Genomic DNA, 24,002 nt, shown 5'->3' on the forward strand with positions numbered 1-24,002 from the left:
TATCTAAAATACTAAACCAAATGCACCCATAAATAAATACTTATTTTTATATAACTTACCTAATTATTATTTATATAAATTTATTTATAATTATATATTAAATTAACTAACACTTTATCCTTCTAGAAGGAGTTTTTGGCTACGCGCTTGTTTATTGTTTATAAGTGTAGGATTTCTCTAATTCAACTTTGTCATTTAAATGAATGTATTATATCATTTAGAAGGTTTCATATTACTCTATTTAAAAAAAAGCCAATATTTTCAATGTGGGTCCAAAATTTCACCTTAATCAACACTTGGAAACATTATCTATTGCCTTATCCTATAATCTGATTTGCGACCCAAAATATCCCAATATTTAATCTTAATTAAGTAAGTATCGTGATACTAAGTTGAGTATTGGGTAAATCAGGCCATCCATCTGGACCGTCCAATGTCCTGGCTTCAGATTAATAATACGATCAATAAATTCAGAAGAGAATGTGAATAATGTTTTTGTTTCTTAACGGTAACAGCGCGTGCATTGCAGCTTCAGGGAATGCTTGCAGAGAGTGGAAACGACAAAAATGAAGTGAACACAAAGTCACTGAATGGGGACCCAGGAGCGACAAGTGTGAGAGATGGCTAATATTTTAAAATGTTAAGAGTTGAGACAGTGAACCTAGATATAAAAAAAAAAAAAGGAAACGACTTATACATACCTCAAGTTTGTATAGATAAAATGGTATTTAAAAAATTTAAAATGATAAATACTTATTTTTTTCATATTTTATTAAAAAATTATTTTTTAAAAATAAAAATATAAAAGATTGAAATATTCTCATTTTCATTCCTAACACACGTCACAAGGGTTAATACTACTGTTTATCACCAACATTCTAAAAAATGTTAAATTTGAACAATAATGAATTAATGACCCAATAAGACTGTACAAATAAGTTTGGTATGAGAAGATACAAAGAAAAAGATTTAAAATTTAAAAATTTTATCCTGTAGATAAAATTATTATATTATCGTTGTATACATAAATCTATAAAAGAATATGATAAAAATATTTGTTTTTCATTTCAAATATTTTAGGTATTATTTGTCTTTATTTCAACTTTGGTTGGCGGCAGCTCGTTCGGCCATAAAATAAGAATATATAAAGATTGCCACGCTGTCACCGCATAATTTTGTCAGTATCCATGTGTCTTACTTGGAACCGACTCCTTAGTCTTACGTCATACGAGATATACCTTACCACCACGCCTACACTTTTTAAATTTTAGTTTCTTTACTTAAAAGGATTATTTTTACACCCCCTCAAACAATAAATTATTAACACCCGCTTTCACCCCTGTTGCAATTTTGGTGTTAAGAGTTAATTAAGACGGGCAAAATAGACATTAATGTTAAAATACGAATTATGAATAGGTTCGTTGAGTTGAGTATTTAACTAATAGATAAAGTTAGAGTTAATAACTCTCTTTAAACCCTAGTTTAGTAAATACGTGTTTTATACACGAATTATACGATCATCTTATAATTCGCGTATAAAACACGTATTTACGCACTTTTTAAATAACTGCCGAATTATTCGCGAATTATTGGAACATCCATATAATTCACGTATAATTCTCGTATAATTCACGAATTATTCAAAAGAAAAAAAACCTGATTGAAACGACGTTTTTGGTAGGGGAAGAAGAAATTAGTGGGTAAAGGAGAATTATTCACGAATAACCACCATCTCACACCTCGGCCTCCCACTTCCACGTAGCCCCTCACCGAGTAAAGCCCCCAATGATTTACATCCCCTATTGAATTTCAGATTTCTTTCATACTTTTTTCATTTGTTGGTTCGATTTCGGTGGCTGATGATTCATGATTTTAGTTTAAAGTGTTATTTTGGAAAGGAGGGTAGGCTGGTGGCCACTGGGATTCGTTGGAAGGTGGAGGTGTTGGAAGGAAGGGGTGAGGGTCCATGAGGTGGTTGGGCTTTGCGGAACTGAGAAGGGTTATGACGTTTGCTGCTTGCGGCAGCTGTGTGGTGTGACTTGTGAGACAGTGAGAGTGAGTTGGTGGGTCATGGGTGCTGGTGAAGAATAAGCATTAAGCGGTGGCGTTTTATGTAGAAAAAGATTAATAAATCCTTTTATTGAATTATTTTATTTATTGATTAATCTTATATTTCAGGTTACATTGTAACGCTAATCTTTTATATAGATTTGTGAGGCAAAATTTTAGTTCTTGATTTAATATAATTTAATGGATTAATGGGAAGTTAAAATTGGTTACATTTAATATCAAACTTATCAAGTTTTAATTTAGTAAAGAATCATGACTAAATATTGTGTTTGAGTTTGGAGACTATAATTTGAATATTAGTTATATATTGTATATTTGTGTTATTGGTTAATTGAATACTTTGCATTTGAAATTTTATATTGATTTTAACTAGATAATCCATAAAAGTGTTAAAATTAAGATTGATATTGCCGTATTTTTTAAAACGTATTATTGACAATGCACCGTATTAAACCCGTATATACTCGTATCGTATTTTTCCCGTATTCGAATTTTATGGCCGATTTTTATAAACGTATTTTTCACCATTTGCCGTATTATACCCATAAAATTCCGTACCCTTTTTTTGCCGTACCCGTATTTACTAACTAGGATTAAAACATGTATGACTCAACATATGAGTTTAACTGTAAAGGAGAGTGTTGGAGTCTCATATTGAATAGACACGCTAAAACTCTTTAGTTTATAAGAGAGTGTAATCCTCTCATTCAACAAAACCTTATTGGGTGAAGAGTCAGACCCACCTCAAATTCTATCAAAATATATTTTGAAAAATTTAATATTATTTAAAAAATTGCTAAATACTTTTTATTATTTTGATTTACAAAAAAAGTTTTAAAAGCTATATTTTCATTTTTTTCAGGTCTTACATTTTTAATTTACAAAAATAATTTTGATTTTAGACTCTGTATTTTTTGATTTACAGAAAAATGTATTTAAAAATTATGTTTTTAGTTTACTAACAATAAAACATTAAAAAATACAAGTAATAATTTTTAATAAATTGCTTTAATTTTTATACATTATTCTGTTATTTTCAAGGAACACATTAATGAAACTATAGCGGTAAAATGGTCAAATCTTAAAAATATCCATGGGAATTCATGTAATTGTAGTGGTCAATCATAGACTTTTAACCGCAAAAACTGGGTAAGTGGGTAGTTCCGGAGTTGATTGGTGCAAATTTTAGTATTTTATGTTTTAGGGGGTATGCAATGTAATAAAACTATTGACTACTTGACTACTTGTGCTTAATTCACACCTTTCCTCCAATTCTCTTCTGTTTTGTTTCCTTCATTCTATCTATTTCCTACACTCTGACATGGACTTTTTGTTTGTCTTCCTTATTCATTCATTTATTCTGATCAGCCAATGACCCTCAAGTTCTACATATCTATATACTACTGTTTGCTCCTATTTTAATTATAAATATTTCGTAAGACTTTGTTTTTATTAAAGAGTCGGTTGTTGGGAACTGGTCTTCACTCTTCTTGCTTCCACACACTTTTTCTCTCCGCTTCTCTCCTTGTTTTCAATCTTTATATTGAGATAATCCATTTGGGTTATTTTGGTATTGGATTTGTAGTCTTCTTTACTTGTGTTAGTAGATTGCGATGGAAGAGAGATATGAGCCATTAAAGGAGCTAGGTTCTGGAAATTTTGGGGTGGCCAGGTTGGTCAGAGATAAGAAGACTAAGGAACTTGTTGCAGTCAAATACATAGAAAGAGGGAAGAAGGTAATCATCTTTTAACCTATCAGATTCTTGTATACAATCCTGTATGTGGTAGTGCCACACTGATGATCAATATGTTCTCTACTATATTTGAAGATTTTCTGTATTGCCGATTTCCAGAAATGGGCTACTTAGCTCTGCTTCAAATCATTCTCTTGAGTCTTTCATTTTCTCCCCTTCATATCTGTTATTACTGACCAATTACTAGAAGATGAATTTCAAAGTCTTCTGTTGTTGGATGAAATGTTCTGTTTTGGAGGAGGATAATTTTATTATGAGAATACATTTGTTATTTTCTGAAATTCTTAATGATAGGAGGATTTTGTCTATGAATATTCGTTCACTTAATGAGTTTACTTCACAAGTTAGGTCCACACATTATGATTATTATATTGGTTTAAATGGAAGAGGAAATGTTTATTATATTGGTTTAAATGGAAGAGGAAATGTTTTCTTTTCAATAGTTGAAATAGGGTTACTTTACAAGTAATAAGAATTTTGTTTCTGGTTGCAGATTGATGAGAATGTTCAGAGGGAGATCATCAACCACAGATCTTTGAGGCATCCAAACATTGTCCGCTTCAAAGAGGTAAGACTGTACTTGTTTAATTTGAGAGAACTGTTGAAGTTTGTAGATATTTAGGGGACAATTTAAGCANGTCAGTTTCATGTCTTATATAATTAGTTAATTTGGTGTTTCGTTTGTTTACTTGTTCTAGGCCAGCACCCAATCTTGGTGATTCAATTGGAGGCCATGTAGCCCCTAATGTATCATATCCCTTGCTAAATATGTCCACAAATTCACAGCCACAAGCTGTTTCGCAGTTGGCAAACCAAGAAGCTGCTGCCCTAAGTGTCACACAACAATTACACTCTTCTCTGCTGCAAGCGCCTTCACAGTTTTCTCAGGTGGCATTGCAACAGGTACACCCTCCGCAGCAAAGTTCTCAGTCATCTCAGCAAATGGTCTCTGAGATCCAAAAAGAGTTGCATCCGAGACATCCGTTAACTCAAAATTTAGAGCAGCAGCAAAATTCCCAGGTTACCAGGCTTGAGGTACTGCATTGATTGATATGTAAGGAATGCCAGTTATCCATTTCGTTTGACACCTTGATGTTTTAATGCAGTGTGGCTGGTAATGCTTGAACTTATAGGACTGATAGAACAGAAAGTGAGAGAGGGGAAGAACAAGAAGAAAAATTAATGGAAGAAAATACGAGGAACTAAGAGTTTCATGTTATTTTTATTTTTTTCTAGTGAACGGCCGTTCATCAAACATGGACGAGGGTCCATTTACTATAATAAAAAATTAGGCTTAATTTGACCTCAAAATAAGTTTTGAATTTACATTTATTTTGAAACACTTTTTCTTTTTTATCTGCCAGAGAACTTTGTATCTACTATCTAGACACTGGCGTCCAAAGTTTTTCTTTCATTCTTTAAAAGCCAAAATAATGGACGGGCCGTCCAAAAGTAAGGGACGTCCCCAAAGTTTTTCTTTTGTTTTTAAAATCTAAATAATGGACTGACATCCATTCTTTACGGATGCCCGTCCAAACATAAGGGACAGCCATCCATAATTTATGAACGGACATCCCCAAAGTTTTTTTTTTTTTTTTTTAATTTTCATATTTAGATTAAGAATGGGTGTCCCTTATTTGCGGACGCCCATCCAAAATAAAGAGACGGTCGTCCATAAAGGATGAACGGCCGTCCCTAAATATTTGTTAATTTTTTAAAAAGAATTGTTAATGGACGGGCGTCCATTAAAATATGAACGCCCGTCCAATATTTAGGGACAGCCGCCCATAACCTATGAGCGGCCGTCCTTAATTTTTATAAAAAAAATTTATTCTATTTTACTTATGGACGGGTGTCCTTTAAATGGGGACGCCCGTCCGTAGCAAATGGACTCCCGTCCATATAATATGGATGGGAGTCCATGTAAGTGAACGACCATCCATATTTGATGGACGATCATTCACTAGAAAAATATTTATTGTTCAATCACGCATCTGGATTGCTGGTGTGAGTCAGGGGGATATGTAGGCCGGTACACATTTTCGATGCAAAAACCCCAGTGTCCGTAGCTTTATTGAACTTTGATACTTCTCACATCCCCCTTAAAACATTTCATTGTTCCACCCAAGTCCTCTTGCTAAATTCATATTGGTCCTCCAGTCCTTATTTCATCACCAAAACATCCCTAAAAAGTTATGATTTCTTACAATTTATCCCCTAAATCAATAAAATAAATTTAAATAAAAATGCCACAAAATTACGGGGTATTACAATATGTATATAATTAAATTGGAAATAGAGATTTTTTTTTCTAGATATATTTTGCTAAATGAGATTAAAAATTGTTACTAAATATATATAGATATATATATAGGGGCAAAATCGGACTTGCTTTCTCCCGCCAAAAGCAACGAACTGCATAACTCTTCGTCTTCTTTTTTTTCTGTTAGGTTACTCTTCTTCTTCCTCTCCTTTGCATTTCTTCAACATTTCTCTTTATTTTCTTTTAGTAATGCCTCTCTGCGTTCATTGATAGAAAATTATTCTTGACAATTCTTTCCATTCACACAATCGGACTGTTCATAGAAAGAACAACCCTCCGTGCCCTCACTGTAGAAACGTCTTTAGGTACACGGCCAAATTATACCAACACATAGAACAATTGCATGTTAACCCCAACCCTAATAACCCCAATCAGTAAACTAGTAAAGCGTTCGCATTGACCTGAAGTTTCTTGTTTTCAATATTTATATTGATAATCCATTTGGGTTCTTTTGGTATTGGACTAGTCTTGTTTATTTGGGTTAGTAGATTGCGATGGAGGAGAGATATGAGCCATTGAAGGAGCTCGGGTTTGGAAATTTTGTTGCAGTCAAATACATAGGAAGGGGGAAGAAGGTAATCATCTTTTATCCTATCAGGTTCTTGAGTCTTTCTTTTTCTTGAGTCTTCCTTTTTTATCACTGATCAACTACTAGAAGGTGAATTTAAACATTTATGAAACCTGTGAATTTTGTACAGGATTTGGTATCTTGTATTTTAAATATAAGTTCTTTAATATATATGTATAAATTATCTACGCCTCACCTTTATACCTTTTTTCCTGAAAGAAAAAAAAAAAAACTCAATACTAAGGGGTAGTAAGTCATAAATTATATCTTACATTATAGTACTCCTTAGTTTTAACTTTCATTATTGTTCTTGCTTTACATCTTGCAGTCAGGATTGTTGCACTCACAGCATAAATCAACTGTTGGAACTCCAGCATACATTGCTCCGAAGCTCCTGTCACGAAAGGAATATAATGGAAAGGTATTGAGTTTTTATTTTTCATTTGATTTGGTGTGTTCCAGTAAACACTGGGTTAGAATATACTGCCGATGGAAGTATGGAGACATCATGTGGATCAATAAATGATAGGAGCGCTCAATAGATACTATGAACCTGAAGTTTATTAAACTCCTCAATTTCGCCTGGATTCGAAATCCAGGACTTTAGACAATCCACAAATGTGTGGAGGCCTATGCCACTAGACCACATGGCCATTGGCAAACATGAGAAACTACATGCTTGTCACATTGATCTCCTGTTTCTGTGGATGCTCTTATTCAGGATCTCCTAATGAATTCGAATGCATAAGCATTTATATTATACATAAAGCTCTTCTAAGGGTGCAAGAAGTTAGTGATCCATAAGATATTTGATGGCAATGACATAATGATATGCCAGAAAGAAAGTTTATTCCTGCTGGAAAACTTCTCCCGACATCTAGCTTTGCTGGCTTACTGAACTCTCTATTTCAAGTCATGCATATCTGTTTCTTTACGGTGTGTTCTATTCTGATTCTTATGGTGCTTAAAAAAGTTTAGCTTCTGTGATATGCTGAGCTATGTTAACTTTGATACTCATACTAATGGTTAAAGATTTCTCTAATCTAGTATCCACTTACCTTTGTGTTTGCATTTGGTTCTTAAAAGTTATCTAGCATTTTTTTCTTAATTGGATATAACATCTCTATTATAGTAATAACAGTGAGGTCATATAAATTTTCTTGGTAATTTTATTGTTTGTGGCTTGTAGATTTCAGATGTTTGGTCCTGTGGTGTGACGCTCTGTGTGATGTTGGTGGGTGCCTACCCTTTTGAGGATCCAGAAGATCCTAGAAATTTTTGTAAGACCATTGATGTGCGTCTCTTCAACAGAATAATTCTATGATTTGAAGATTCTACTTTCTCTAGTATATTGTGTATCATGAAGTTCGATCTTTTATTTATCTAAACAGAGAATAAAGAGTGTTCAGTACTCCATACCCGACTATGTATGTGTGTCTGCAGACTATAGACATCTTCTTTCTCGGATTTTTGTTTCTGACCCTTCAGAGGTAAACACCTTTTTTTTTTTTTTTTTTTAATGGCATTTTGTCCTCTAAACATTTTTCATATCTTCTCTTTGTTCTTTTCTTTAAATTTATTTAATTACTTGATTTCACATGTTTATATGAATGAATCTTTAATCGTTTGTAAACTGATCCTGTCTTTTCCTCCTAACAGAGGATTAGTATCCCAGATATCAAGCAGCACCCATGGTTTCTGAAAAATTTGCCGAAAGAGCTAATTGAAATTAAGAAAACAAACTTTAGGGAAGCATTACATGATCAACCATCTCAGGGTGTTGAAGAAATAATGCGTATCATACAAGTAGTGGCGGATCCAGGAATTTCACTCGATGGGGGCAAAAAATAAAAAAAAAATTTATGGGGGCAAAATGTCAAAATCTTATAGGGGGTAAAATGCAACTAAATATAAATATTTATATAATTTGAAGTTTTTTAAAGTTTGAGTGGAGGCCGTGGTCCCCACTCGTCATTAAGTAAATCCGCCACTGCATACAAGAAGCAAAGACGCCAGGTGAAGAAGCCAAAGTCGGCGCACAAGCTAGCGCAGGGGCTGATGATTTGGATGGTGAATAGAATCTGAGGTCGATGTCAGTGGTGACCATCTTTTCTGACTGTACAAATCAGATTGAAAAGGATTTATAGTTAAAGCTTATGGTGTTTTCAATCACTAGTGTTAACAATGTGTTGGCAAAATTATACAGTATATTGGATAGTGTTGCCCTACAATATTAGTACTGAACCAATTTGGGTGCACGTACCATATGCTGAAAAGAGTTCTTGTCATTTTACATTGATATATTCTTTCCCTTTTTTAGAAAAATCTGTAGGTATGTAAAAGTGATGTAAATTTTCCAAAAACGTTTTAACAAAGTTAATTAACTAACAAGTTATCTTTATTTTTACATTTAAAAGATGAAAATACGTTTTAATAAAGCCCGAGTAAGTGCATGGAGGAGATACGGTTGGGGGTGAATGCATGTTGTAAAAGGGTGAGGGTTAGCCATTTGAGTGTGTGTGTCCAGTTGTTACGGCTAAATTGGCTGCACTCATCGATATTAATCGAGTCATAAAGCTCCTCAAAGGTTGTGGCAGAAGGGTGGTTCGCCATTTCAAGTGTGGCTGTAAGACTAGCACCTCTCTCTCTCTCTGATCTCTCTGTGTATATATATATATATAACTTTTTTAATTAAGTCACACTCATATATAATTAATATAGTATCAAAAGTTTTCTTTTTCTTTTTATATTTCAATGCATTCAACATATTGCGTACATCTCTTTTCCTTTTTCTCAATTCCTTTTTCTACATTTTCTCGGCAAGCAATAATAGAAGCAATATGTACACTCGCATATGCACACACATTATTGTTTAAAAAGATATTAAAATGGAATGGGATTAAGTAATCACAGGAGACGAGGAGATCAAACCCAAAAGACTGGTCTTTGCCAAACACGAACTTTTGCATGGAAGAATCAAGCGAGCCATTAAATGGAAAACAAAATAAAACCCTATAAAAACAAAACTACTACCAATAATACTTTAATACATTAACCAAACTAACTAACAGTAAAGTAAGTAAACTTGAAAAGAGTTTTTATTTTGGTAAAAAAGGAAAGATACCCAGAAAACAAAAACCGAAAAACCCTATCCCACAAAAGAGAAACTTAAAAGAAAAACAGAGTGTCACTCTGGGTTCTTATATAAGGATATGGATAATTCAAATTATGGACAAAAAAAATCAAAGGAAAAATAAAATAAAAAAAAATAGATAAAATAAAAATTACTAGAAACCAAAATGAAGAGTAACAAAGAGAAACACAGGAATTCTTATCTTAAAAACCTGGGATAGAACAAAAAACAAATGCCCCACATGGAAGACATTTATCGTTAAAAAAAGTAACTAGAAGAAGCCCTAATTAAAGAACAATTACAAGTGCCCCACCCGAAATCGAATTTTTTATATTATCTTTGATCCGATCCTTTTCGTTTGTTTTCATCATTTCATCAACATTTGGTGAGCCGGATCTATCGGAAGTGGCCCAAAATTTATAATGGACTAAGCCCTATCTTCTTTCATCCAAATCTTGGGCTCATTGACGAAAAGATTTTGAGCCCATGTTTGAAGAAAAACAACTTGTAAAATTAATTAATTTAGCGTTAAAGGGTGAGTAAATGAATGTGTAGCATCGTAGCATGGGCTCAGTGTTAGGGTGGACTCAAAATAGTTGAGAAACTGGAATTTTTATTATTATTTTTTTATTTTATTTTTTTTATGATCAGAAGTGTTCGAACTAATTTATATATACTTTAATTAATCTTTTAGGACTCTGGAACTACTGAGTGGATAAGAACTCCAATGGTCACCCCTATTAACAATTGAGGAAGACCTCAAACTTAAAACCTCTTGAATAATACACTCAAGAATCTCTATTGAACTATTCAACCCCTTTAGGATTTGTTAAAAGCTGGATTAGATATGGAAGATAATTAAGAAACCAATACACTAATGGTAGAACCATCATAGATCAATTTGATAGGGATTAAAAATTACTTCCATTGAGTTCAATTGTCCGGGTTTTTTTTGGGCCTACTTTAAACTTGGCCCAAGTTTTTATTGGAGCCCAACTTAATTTTATACACATTGATAATACAATCTAAAGTATAAACTAAAGGCATGCATAATCGGTATTAAATATCAAATAAATACCCATATAAGCTGTCTAATTTTAAGCATTAATGTGCAAATCAATGACTATATTCAATAGCATTAAAAATAAAATATAATGGCCATTCGAATTTGCCAGTTGTTGTTGTACTAAAACTTTAAAGTCAACCAAGTCAAAATTGTTTGACACCTATATTTCTATTTATATTACATTTTGGTTCCTCACTAGCAATAGGTCAATTAAAAGTGTTCATATTTCAATGCATTGGTCTTTGCAGCCATAGCCGTAGACGTTTAAAATACTATTTCAGCTTAATGCTAACCTTTACAACACGACAAACTTGAATACTTAAAAGATGTTAGGTATATGAATATGATGAGGTGTCAAAACTCCTAAAAGTATACATAACTTTATATTTTAACAGACAGGTACCACCCATATTATCATATTCATAATTGGGTTGCATAAATTTCTTTTATCCGGACTCCGTAGTTGTTGCTTTTGAGGTGATTGTGTTCACACAAAGAACCTAATGGATTTTAAAATAAGATTAATTTACCATAACAACATGCTAATCATAAGGTTTTATTGAATTGAATAATTCTCCAAAGAGATAAGGCCAATGTTTTGCTATTACCAATACAATGTTCGAAGCATACTACTACCATGTTCAACTTTCTTTTTATATTTTGAAACTCCAGCTTGGCATTAACCCAAACACCTTCAAAACTTTCCCACAAAGCGCTTTTTCCTAAAAGTGCTAATTTATTACAAATAATGTTACCGATACTGAATTTTTGTACCGAATTTATGTACCAAAAGACATGGTCTCTAGTGAGCCACGACCACGTTGGAGATAAAACACGTCTTCTGTAAATAAACAACTGTTCAACAATTATGAATGCTCATCCATATTTGATAGACGACCGTTCATCTTGAATGAACGAGTGTCCACAAAAATATCAATGGACTCTCGTCTATTATATGGACATGTGTTCATTTACTATGGATGGACATTCATATAAGATGAACGCCTGTCTAGAAAATTTTAAAAACAAAACAATGGACGCCCGTCTATATACATTGGGTAATTGATGGATGGGCGTCCATCTTATATGGAAGGTCGTCCATATACAATAAATGAAATTTCTATTACCCAATGTATATGCAATACCAATTAATAATTCCATTTTATTTGTCCTCTTGCTCAATTCAATTCAATGCAATTTCTATTTTAATATTACACTGTTACCATGGCTTAATGCTCATCTTGAAATACTCTTTATTGACTAGAGACCTGATCTTGAAATGCTCTTTATTGACTAGAGACTATATTAGAGATCAATAAAAGCCTGTTGTTGTTGTTGTTGTTATTATTATTATTATTGAAAATGAACGCCCTTTGGTATCTGTACGAGGTAAATAAAAATTTTTATTTGTTAATGGATGGTCGTCTATTTTAAATGGACGTCAGTCCATATTATATGAACCGGTGTCCATTATTATACTTTTAAAAATTTATGAATATGCGTTCATTCGAGGTGGACACCCGTCTGTAAGAAATGGATGAGAGTTCATTGTTATTTCATACGAGATTGATGAACGGAAGTCTATTTGAAATGAACAATCGTCCAACAATCATAGACGTTTGTTATATTTGATGGACGACTGTTCATTCACGAAAAACATATATTGTCTCTAATATGGTCATGTTTGATTGAATGTCACGTATATTAATATAAAAATTCGGTGTAAATTATCGGTATCCCTAAGGAATATTCATTTATTACTAGGAAAATAATGAAGGTAATTAAGCCAACTAATGTCTTTTTTAAGTAGTTTCCTGATAATGGGCCTAATTATGAGCAGTGAAGACTGTGCAATTGCGCCGCCTGGAGCTCACAACTTTCCAGATAATGTTCTCTGCAGTGCTGTCACAACTCACAACAACTTAATATTACATTTTGAAATACTGAAATGCAACTTTAAAATAGTAACATTGTTGAAAAGTTTATAAATGGGGTTTGTTTGTAACCCGACATGCATCCTAATCTCATGAAATTGAAGATTTCTGACAACATTTACTCCATTAATGCCTGTTTGAGTTGGTCCATGTTGCTCAGAAGTAGACAAATTTCAATCAATTTTGGAGTTGATTGATCAAACTTATGATGCTGACAAATTTCTTCCTCCTACGGCGTTTTGGTTTGGCCCACCATCACTTGAGTTGTGTCAACATACCAAACAAATTAAATTAATTCTTGAGCTATTATATATATATATATGTTAAGAAAATAAACCCATATGAATTTTTGTCTTTTGAGCACCTTCCAAACTTCATAATTTTCTTTTATGCTTTACACACTTGTACTCTTAATTTCTAAGTTAAGGGGACAATTTTTGGGGTTGTTCAAACTTCAAACCTGATACAGAAGGGTTTTCATTTATCTTTACAAGATTGCTTATTACTATTGAAAAATAAGAAACTCTCTAATAAAGGGTCATAAACTCTATTCATACTTCAAACTTCAAATCACCTACAGACTCTCTCTTGTAATGGAACTAATTGATTGCATGAAAAACCGAAGAGAGTGTGAATAGATGAGAGCCGTAAAAATAATTTGCTGTTGTTGGGGCATCACATGACAGCATGTGCTAAGGAAGTAGTACCAAAAGAGTGTTTTGGACTGATGTTGAAAGGGGCCAATCCAAAATATCATTCAAGTCAACTTCACAGAAGCTTGGTTTGTTACTTGTTATACACCAATGATTTGGGGAAGAAAAAAGAAATACATATTTATATCAGCTGCTGACCAGTTTAAACGGTAATAATCAGAAAGGAGAATGTTATGGAAATGGCAATTAAGAGAAGCCAGCTAGCCCTTTGTTCATTGGCTTTTGGTCAGTCAAATTACATAATGGAAAGTAGCTTCCATATTTGATGCATAAGAAATCAGATACTAATTCCCAGTAAGATTTTGCGCATCGTAGTTAAACAACTGTCCCTAAATATTGGACGGACGTTTTATATTTAATGGACACCCTTCCATTAACAATTCTTTTAAAAAAAATTAAAAAAATTTAGGGCCGGCGTTTCATTAGTTATGGACAACCGTCCCTTCATTTTGGATGGACGTCCGCAAATAAGGGATACCCATCATTTACGTTGGATGGTGTTCGTAAGGCATGGACGCCCGTCCATTATTTTTGGTTTTAAAAACAAAGAAAAACTTTGGGGACGCCCGTCCACAAGTGTCCCTTACATTTGGTTGGCGTGCATTAGCTCTTCCCTTATTGTGGTTAATTTGAAATTTAATGGTAAGTCATAGGTAGCTCCATATTTCTTACTTTTTTTTTGTGTGGTCTGTTATATGAATTGAATTGGTAGTCCATGTAAACAGTACATTATGCTTATTTGACCTCAAATAATTTTTGATTTACATTTATTTTGAAAATTTTTTTCTTTTTATCTGCCAGAGAACTTTGTATATACTATCTAACACTGGCGTCCAAAGTTTTTCTTTCATTCTTTAAAAGCCAAAATAATGGACGGGCCGCCCAAGTAAGGGACGTCCCCAAAGTTTTTTCTTTGTTAAAATCAAATATGGATGACATCCATTCTTTAGGACGCCGTCCAAACATAAGAAGCATCCATAATTTATGAACGGACAAAAAGTTTTTTTTTTTTTTTTATATTTAGATTAAGAGGGTGTCCCTTATTTGCGGACGCCCATCCAAATAAGAGACGTCGCCCATAAAGGATGAACGCCGTCCCTAAATATTTTTTAATTTTTTAAAAAGAATGTTAATGGACGGGCGTCATTAAAATATGAATGCCGTCAATATTTAGGGACAGCCGCCATAACCTATGAGCGCCGTCCTTAATTTTATAAAAAAAATTTATTCTATTTTACTTATGGACGGGCGTCCTTTAATTGGGACACCATGTAAGTGAACGACCATCCATATTTGATGGACGGTCGTCACTAGAAAATTTTTATTGTTCAATCACGCATCATGGATTGCTTGTGTGAGTCAGGGGGATAGGCCGGTACACATTTTCGTGCAAAAACCCGGTGTCCGTAGCTTTATTGAACTTGATACTCTCACATCCCCTTAAAACATTCATTGTTCCACCCAAGTCCTCTTGCTAAATCATATTGGTCCTCCAGTCCTTATTTCATCACCAAAACATCCCTAAAAAGTTATATTTCTTACAATTTATCCCCTAAATCAATAAATAAATTTAAATAAAATGCCACAAATTACGGGGTATTACAATATGTGTATAATTAAATTGGAAATAGAGATTTTTTTTTCTAGATATTTTGCTAAATGAGATTAAAATTGTTACTAAATATATAGATATATATAAGGGGCAAAATCGGACTTGCTTTCCCCCGCCAAAAGCAACGAACTGCATAACTCTTCGTCTTCTTTTTTTCTGTTAGGTTACTCTCTTCTTCCTCTCCTTTGCATTTCTCAACATTTCTCTTTATTTTCTTTTAGTAATGCCTCTCTGCGTTCATTGATAGAAAATTATTCTTGACAATTCTTTCCATTCACACAATCGGACTGTTCTAGAAGAACAACCCTCCGTGCCGTCACTGTAGAAACGTCTTTAGGTACACGGCCAATTATACCAACACATAGAACATTGCATGTTACCCCAACCCTAAACCCCAATCAGTAAACTAGTAAAGCGTTCGCATTGACCTGAAGTTTCTTGTTTTCAATATTTTATTGATAATCCATTTGGTTTCTTTGGTATTGGACATCTTGTTTATTTGGGTTAGTAATTGCGATGGAGGAGAGATATGAGCCATTGAAGAGCTCGGGTTTGGAAATTTTGTTGCAGTCAAATACATGGGAAGGGGAAGAAGGTAATCATCTTTTATCCTATCAGGTTCTTGAGTCTTTCTTTTTCTTGAGTCTTCCTTTTTTATCACTGATCAACTACTAGAAGGTGAATTTAAACATTTATGAACCTGTGAATTTTGTACGATTTGTTATCTTGTATTTTAAATATAGTTCTTTAATATATAGTATAAATTACTACGCCTCACCTTTATACCTTTTTTTCCTGAAAGAAAAAAAAAAAACTCAATACTAAGGGTATAAGTCATATTATATCTTACATTATAGTACCCCTTAGTTTTAACTTTCATTATTGTTCTTGCTTTACATCTTGCAGTCAGGATTGTTGCACTCACAGCATAAATCAACGTTTGGAACTCCAGCATACATTGCTCCGAAGCTCCTGTCACGAAAGGAATAAATGGAAGGTATTGAGTTTTTATTTTTCATTTGATTTGGTGTGTTCCAGTAAACACTGGGTTAGAATATATGCCATGGAAGTATGGAGACATCATGTGGTCAATAATGATAGGAGCGCTCAATAGATAATATGAACCTGAGTTATTAAACTCCTCAATTTCGCCTGGATTCGAATCCAGACTTTAGACAATCCACAATGTGTGGAGGCCTATGCCACTAGACCACATGCCATTGGCAACATGAGAACTACATGCTTGTCACTTGATCTCCTTTTTCTGTGGTGCTCTTATTCAGGATCTCCTAATAATTCGAATGCATAAGCATTTATATTATATAAAGCTCTTCTAAGGGTGCAAGAAGTTAGTGATCCATAAGATATTTGTGGCAATGACATAATGATATGCCAGAAAGAAAGTTTATTCCTGCTGGAACTTCTCCCGACATCTAGCTTTGCTGGCTTACTGACTCTCTATTTCAAGTCATGCTATCGTTTCTTTACGGTGTTGTTCTATTCTGATTCTTATGGTGCTTAAAAAAGTTTAGCTTCTGTGATATGCTGACTATGTTAACTTTGATACTCATACTAATGGTTAAAGATTTCTCTAATCTAGTATCCACTTACCTTTGTGTTTGCATTTGGTTCTTAAAAGTTATCTAGCATTTTTTTCTTAATTGGATATAACATCTCTATTATAGTAATAACAGTGAGGTCATATAAATTTTCTTGGTAATTTTATTGTTTGTGGCTTGTAGATTTCAGATGTTTGGTCCTGTGGTGTGACGCTCTGTGTGATGTTGGTGGTGCCTACCCTTTTGAGGATCCAGAAGATCCTAGAATTTTTGTAAGACCATTGATGTGCGTCTCTTCAACAGAATAATTCTATGATTTGAAGATTCTACTTTCTCTAGTATATTGTGTATCATGAAGTTCGATCTTTTATTTATCTAAACAGAGAATAAAGTGTTCAGTACTCCATACCCGACTATGTATGTGTGTCTGCAGACTATAGACATCTTCTTTCTCGGATTTTTGTTTCTGACCCTTCAGAGGTAAACACCTTTTTTTTTTTTTTTTTTTTGTGTGGCATTTTGTCCTCTAACCATTTTCTCATATCTTCTGTTTGTTTTTCTTTCTTTAAATTTATTATTTACTTGATTTCACAGTTTTATGAATGAATCTTTAATCGTTTGTAACTGATCCTGTCTTTTCCTCCTAACAGAGGATAGTATCCCAGATATCAAGCACACCATGGTTTCTGAAAATTTGCCGAAAGAGCTAATTGAAATTGAGAAAACAAACTTTAGGAAGCATTACATGATCACCATCTCAAGGTGTTGAAGAAATAATGCGTATCATACAGAAGCAAGACGCAGGTGAAGAAGCCAAGTCGGCGCACAAGCTAGCGCAGGGGCTGATGATTTGTGGTGAATAGAATCTGAGGTCGATGTCAGTGTTGACCATCTTTTCTGACTGTACAAATCAGATTGAAAAGGATTATAGTTTGAAGCTCATGTTGTTTTCAATCACTAGTGTTAACAATGTGTTGGCAAAATTATACAGTATATTGGATAGTGTTGCCCTACAATATTAGTGCTGAACAATTTGGTGGCACGTACTGTATACCCGAGATGTCAAAGGTATAATTCTAACTTAATAGTCCTTTAAAAATTTTATTTTTGTTAAAAACATAAATCTAACTAGGCAAATAATCACTTCATTTGGAACGGTATGAATCAATTATCCATAAGAGCTTAGGGGCAAAATGATTATTTTGCCTATGGATAAGCTTGAAAAGTCAAAGATGATTAGGCTTCATTGCATTTCTGGCATTAATTAAGTAATAATTATGTCTAGTGTGAAATGACCAAATACCCTTATATGAATAATTAAAGACTTATTGTTATACAATAAAATAATTGGGCCAAGCTAATTTTGTAAAATAAATGAAATATTTCCTATAATGAATAAATCCTTCAAGCCAAAGGAGAGAGCCTTTCTTCAACATTTCTTCCATTTTCTCTCAATCTTCCATAACAACTTTTCTTTCTCTAGTTTTTCAAAGAGTTTTGCATAATTTTTCAAGAGACCAAGATAAACTTGAACTTCATTTGAAGGGTTAAGTAGATAAAACTTAGTTTGATGTGATTTTGAAGATTTGAGGTAATTTTGAGGTATAATGTTATATATAATTGAAAGGTTCTTTAATGGATAATTCAAATTATAGAACCTTTCAAATTATGGACAAAAATAATAAATAAAATAGATAAAATAAAATTACTAGAAACCAAAATGAAGAGTGACAAGAGAAACACGAGGAATTCTTATCTTAGAAACCTGGATAGAACAAAAAAAAAACAAATGCCCCACATAGACTTTTATCGTTAAAAAAACGTAACTAGAAAAAGCACTAATTAAAGAACAATTACAAATGCGATGCCCCACTCGAAATCGAATTTTTTATATTATCTTTGATCCGATCCTTTTCGTTTGTTTTCATCATTCATCAACATTTGGTGAGCCGGATCTATCGGAAGTGGCCCAAAATTATAATGGACTAAGCCCTATCTTCTTTCATCCAAATCTTGACTCATTGACGAAAAGGTTTTGAGCCCATGTTTGAATAAAACAACTTGTAAAATTATTTATTTAGCGTTAAAGTAAGGGTGAGTAAATGACGTGTAGCATCGTGCATGGGCTCAGTGTTAGGTGGACTCAAAATAGTTGAGAAACGGAATTTTTATTATTATTTTTTTTTTTTATTTTTTTTTGATCAGAAGTGTTCGAACTAATTTATATACTTTAATTAATCTTTAGGACTCTGGAACTCCTGAGTGGATAAGAACTCCAATGTCACCCCTATAACAATTGAGGAAGACCTCAACTTAAACTCTTGAATATACACTCAAGAATCTCTATTGAACTATTCAACCCCTTTAGGATTTGTTAAAAGCTGGATTAGATATGGAAGATAATTAAGAAACCAATCACTAATGGTAGAACCACATGATCAATTTGATAGGGATTAAAAATTACTTCCATTGAGTTCATTGTCCGGGTTTTTTTTGGGCCTACTTTAAACTTGGCCCAAGTTTTTATTGGAGCCCAACTTAATTTTATACACATTGATAATACACTAAAGTATAAACTAAAGCATGCATAATCGGTATTATAAATATCAATAATACCCATATAAAGCTGTCTAATTTTAAGCATTAATGTGCAAATCAATGACTATATTCAATAGCTTAAAAATAAAATTAATGGCCATTCGAATTTGCCAGTTGTTGTTGTACTAAAACTTTAAAGTCACCAAGTCAAAATTGTTTGACACCTATATTTCTATTTATATTACATTTTGGTTCCTCACTAGCAATAGGTCAATTAAAAGTGTTCTATTTCAATGCATTGGTCTTTGCACCATAGCCGTAACGTTTAAATACTATTTCAGCTTAATGCTAACCTTTACAACACGACAAACTTGAATACTTAAAAGATGTTAGGTATATGAATATGATGAGGTGTCAAAACTCCTAAAAGTATACAAACTTTATATTTTAACAAACAGTACCACCCATATTATCATATTCATAATCGGGTTGCATAAATTTCTTTTATCCGGACTCCCAGTTGTTGCTTTTAGGTGATTGTGTTCACACGCCAACAAATTTCGTTAATTATTAACTTTTTAATCTCTTAATTTTAGTATAAATATTATATACACGAACAAGTAAATTAAATATTAGATTTTGTATTCTATTTAACAACAAAATTGGGAAGCAAAACCTTATATTATAATAGTAGAATTTTATTAAATATGAATAAAAATAAAATACTTATTTAGGTTGTGTTGTGTCGTTGTGAGGTAGGAAAATATTTGTCAGATTATGATTTGATTTTGTTTTTCTTTCTTTATTTGATTTTTTTATTTAGGATTTTATTTTAGGAAATGAAGTAGTTTTCTATTGTAAGTTGGAGTTTAGTTTAGTTAGGAAGTTTTAGTTTACTTAAGCTTTACTTTTTTATTTTATAATTTCTTGTTCTAATAATATTAGGTTTCTTATAAGTGTTATTATCTTATAAATATCTATGTAATTCATAAGTTTTATTCATTCAAGTTTTCAGCACTAATCGCCAGGTTAGAACGACATCTAGATTCTGTTGCGTCGGGCTGTTTATTACAACTTCCATTCCATCTTGATTCTTGCAGGTTTGTGTTAACATGGGCGCCTGGTCAGAATTGAACGAGGACCTTTTGATCGAAATTATCAAGCGGCTAACGTTGTATGAGGATCTCGTTACCTTCAGTTTGGTTTGTACTTCATGGCTATCGGTTGCTGTAAAGGAGAAGCCCAGATTTTTATCTAAACCTCCATGGCTGATGCTACCACCAGAAAAGCCCAACACTTGCCGACGAGGTTTTTACAGTTTCTCAGATAATATGACTCGCCAAGTTATGATACCGGAAGCAGAAGGAAGCAATAAACGAGCTAAAAGATGTCTTTCTTCTGGAGGTTGGATACTAACAATCTCCAAACGTTGGAGTATGGCTCTTTTGCATCCTTTCTCACGACGTCAAATTGAATTGCCGCACATGACCACTTTCAAAAATTGGGATTATCTTTCTTCTGTTCTTTATAGGCCACATATTAGTTTTATCACCAAGTTTGTTTTATCATCCAATCCTTTCAGTACATCAGATTACATAGTAATGGTTCTTCATGGATCTAAAAGAGAGTTGGCATATTGTAAGCCCGGTGAAGGTGATAAATCATGGACAACAATTGAAACGTCCGCTTCTTATAATCATGATGTTACTTACTACAATGGGCTATTTTATGTTATAAAAGACACTGGTCAAATGACGGCATGTGATATCAGAAGTGACATGGCAGAACAAGTTGCAGAGATGCCATCTGATTATTTAAAATATCCATTGTGCTTATACTTGGTGGAATCAGGAGGCGAACTGTTAGTCGTTTCACGAGTAGTAGAACGTGAAGACATAAGTAAAAGACGGAGTACTTATAGAACCAGTGAATTTCTGGTTTTCAAGGTGGATTTGAGAAGTAATACTTGGACAGAGATGAAGAATTTGGGGAATAGAGCTGTGTTTGTGGGTTATAATTCTTCGTTTTCTATTGAAGCAATGCTCTGCAAATCTAATTGCATTTACTTTACTGATGATAGCTGGGAAATTTATACTGATCTCACTTCCCATGGAGGAGGAAAGGATATGGGAATTTATAACCTCCAAGATGGAAGCATTGAACCGCATTTTAGGGGCAACTCCTATAGCTTTATGAATCCACCTATGTGGGTTCAACCTAGTTTCTTTAGAAAAAAATAAATGTGATAGATTATGACTGAGATTTTCATTTGTTAGATTATGACTGAGATTTTCATTTGTTTTGATAGTATCATATGCTTTTCTATGGTTGAATTTTGACTTCTAATTTGGGAAACAAAAGTATAAGTCAAATTCCTTATATATATTAGCAGCATCTTATCAAATATGAATAAAAAATGTACATGACGTATTTAGGTCGTCAATGTGTTACAACTTTCATCTTTAAGTATCAACAATAGGGGCGACTGGTCAGAGATGAGTAAGGAACTTTTGATCGAATTATCGACCGGCTAACGTTTTACAACTTTACTACAATTCAATCTCTTTTACTACAATTTTACTTGTATAAAACTTGCCAAAACCATGTGCTGCCACCTCCAATTTTCCTTTACTCCAACTTAAAGTGGAAAATTTTACACCCAGGGTTTAGGCTGTCACAATTCGCACCCCGAATCATCTAATGAAAACTTTGATAAGTTACAAATCACACCCTAGAAGTATCTGCATGCCCCCTTATTTGGCAAATATTGAAGGTTCCTAAACTTCAATAAAAAATGCTATGGACACTGGGATTTTTGCACCGAAATGTTGTACCGACCTACGTGTACCTCGATTCATACCAGCAAACCAAACACGTTTCACATTATTTTTATTTTTTTCTAGTGAACGGTCATTCATCAAATATGGATGAGGGTCCATTTACTATAATAAAAAATTAGGGATGACCATTCGTAGGTTATGAACAACTGTCCCTAAATATTGGACGGACGTTTATATTTTAATGGACACCCGTCCATTAACAATTCTTTTTAAAAAAAATTAAAAAAATTTAGGGCCGGCTGTTCATTAGTTATGGACAACCGTCCCTTCATTTTGGATGGACGTCCGCAAATAAGGGATACCCATCATTTACGTTTGGATGGGTGTTCGTAAGGCATGGACGCCCGTCCATTATTTTGGTTTTAAAAACAAAAGAAAAACTTTGGGGACGCCCGTCCACAAGTGTCCCTTACATTTGGATGGGCGTGCATTAGCTCTTCCCTTATTGTGGTTAATTTGAAATTTAATTGGTAAGTCATAGGTAGCTCCATATTTCTTACTAATTTTTGTGTGGTCATTGTTATTAGTGAAATTTAATTGGTAAGTCAATGTAAAACAGTACATTATGCTTAATTTGACCTCAAAATAAGTTTTGACTTTACATTTATTTTGAAACATTTTTTCTTTTTTATCTGCCAGAGAACTTTGTATATACTATCTAGACACTGGCGTCCAAAGTTTTTCTTTCATTCTTTAAAAGCCAAAATAATGGACGGGCCGCCCAGAAGTAAGGGACGTCCCCAAAGTTTTTCTTTTGTTTTTAAAATCAAAATAATGGAATGACATCCATTCTTTAAGGACGCTCGTCCAAACATAAGGGATAGTCATCCATAATTTATGAACGGGTATCTTTAAAGTTTTTTTTTTAATTTTTATATTTAGATTAAGAACGGGTGTCCCTTATTTGCGGACGCCCATCCAAAATGAAGAGACAGTCGCCCATAAAGGATGAACGACCGTCCCTAAATATTTTTTAATTTTTTAAAAAGAACTGTTAATGGACGGGCGTTCATTAAAATATGAATGCTCGTCCAATATTTAGGGACAGCCGTCCATAACCTATGAGCGGCCGTCCTTAATTTTTATAAAAAAAATTTATTCTATTTTACTTATGGACGGGCGTCCTTTAAATTGGGACACCATGTAAGTGAACGACCATCCATATTTGATGGACGGTCGTTCACTAGAAAAATATTTATTGTTCAATCACGCATCAGGATTGCTTGTGTGAGTCAGGGGGACACGTAGGCCGGTACACATTTTCGGTGCAAAAACCCTGGTGTCCGTAGCTTTATTGAACTTCGATACATCTCACATCCCCCTTAAAACATATCATATGTTCCACCCAAGTCCTCTTGCTAAATTCATATTGGTCCTCCAGTCCTTATTTCATCACCAAAACATCCCTAAAAAGTTACGATTTCTTACAATTTATCCCCTAAATCAATAAAATAAATTTAAATAAAAATGCCACAAAATTACGGGGTATTACAATATGTGTATAATTAAATTGGAAATAGAGATTTTTTTTTCTAGATATATTTTGCGAAATGAGATTAAAAATTGTTACTAAACATATATAGATATATATATAGGGGCAAAATCGGACTTGCTTTCTCCCGCCAAAAGCAACGAACTGCATAACTCTTCGTCTTCTTTTTTTTCTGTTAGGTTACTCTTCTTCTTCCTCTCCTTTGCATTTCTTCAACATTTCTCTTTATTTTCTTTTAGTAATGCCTCTCTGCGTTCATTGATAGAAAATTATTCTTGACAATTCTTTCCATTCACACAATCGGACTGTTCATAGAAAGAACAACCCTCCGTGCCGTCACTGTAGAAACGTCGTTAGTACACGGCAATTATACCAACACATAGAACAATTGCATGTTAAC

General features: G+C 33.4%; 2 protein-coding genes across 2 annotated transcripts; both read left to right on the forward strand.

The window, feature by feature from the left end:
- The first annotated feature begins 4,592 nt into the window (after positions 1 to 4,592).
- On the forward strand, positions 4,593 to 8,793 carry LOC116117643 (serine/threonine-protein kinase SAPK1-like). Its single transcript, XM_031403670.1, has 8 exons — positions 4,593 to 4,859; positions 6,636 to 6,722; positions 6,846 to 6,851; positions 7,044 to 7,136; positions 7,905 to 8,009; positions 8,107 to 8,205; positions 8,375 to 8,512; positions 8,707 to 8,793. Exons 1-8 carry the CDS (start codon positions 4,593 to 4,595, stop codon positions 8,791 to 8,793), a joined length of 882 nt encoding a protein of 293 aa, XP_031259530.1.
- Positions 8,794 to 15,689: 6,896 nt separating this feature from the next.
- Positions 15,690 to 21,510, forward strand: LOC116117645 (putative F-box protein At5g55150). Its single transcript, XM_031403671.1, has 3 exons — positions 15,690 to 15,768; positions 16,916 to 17,004; positions 20,371 to 21,510. The coding sequence occupies exons 1-3, from the start codon at positions 15,690 to 15,692 to the stop codon at positions 21,508 to 21,510; spliced, it is 1,308 nt and encodes a 435-aa protein (XP_031259531.1).
- The last annotated feature ends 2,492 nt before the right edge of the window (positions 21,511 to 24,002 follow it).

This window comes from Pistacia vera, unplaced genomic scaffold (genome assembly GCF_008641045.1).
Source record: "Pistacia vera cultivar Batoury unplaced genomic scaffold, PisVer_v2 Contig82, whole genome shotgun sequence".
Classification (NCBI taxonomy): Eukaryota; Viridiplantae; Streptophyta; class Magnoliopsida; order Sapindales; family Anacardiaceae; genus Pistacia; species Pistacia vera.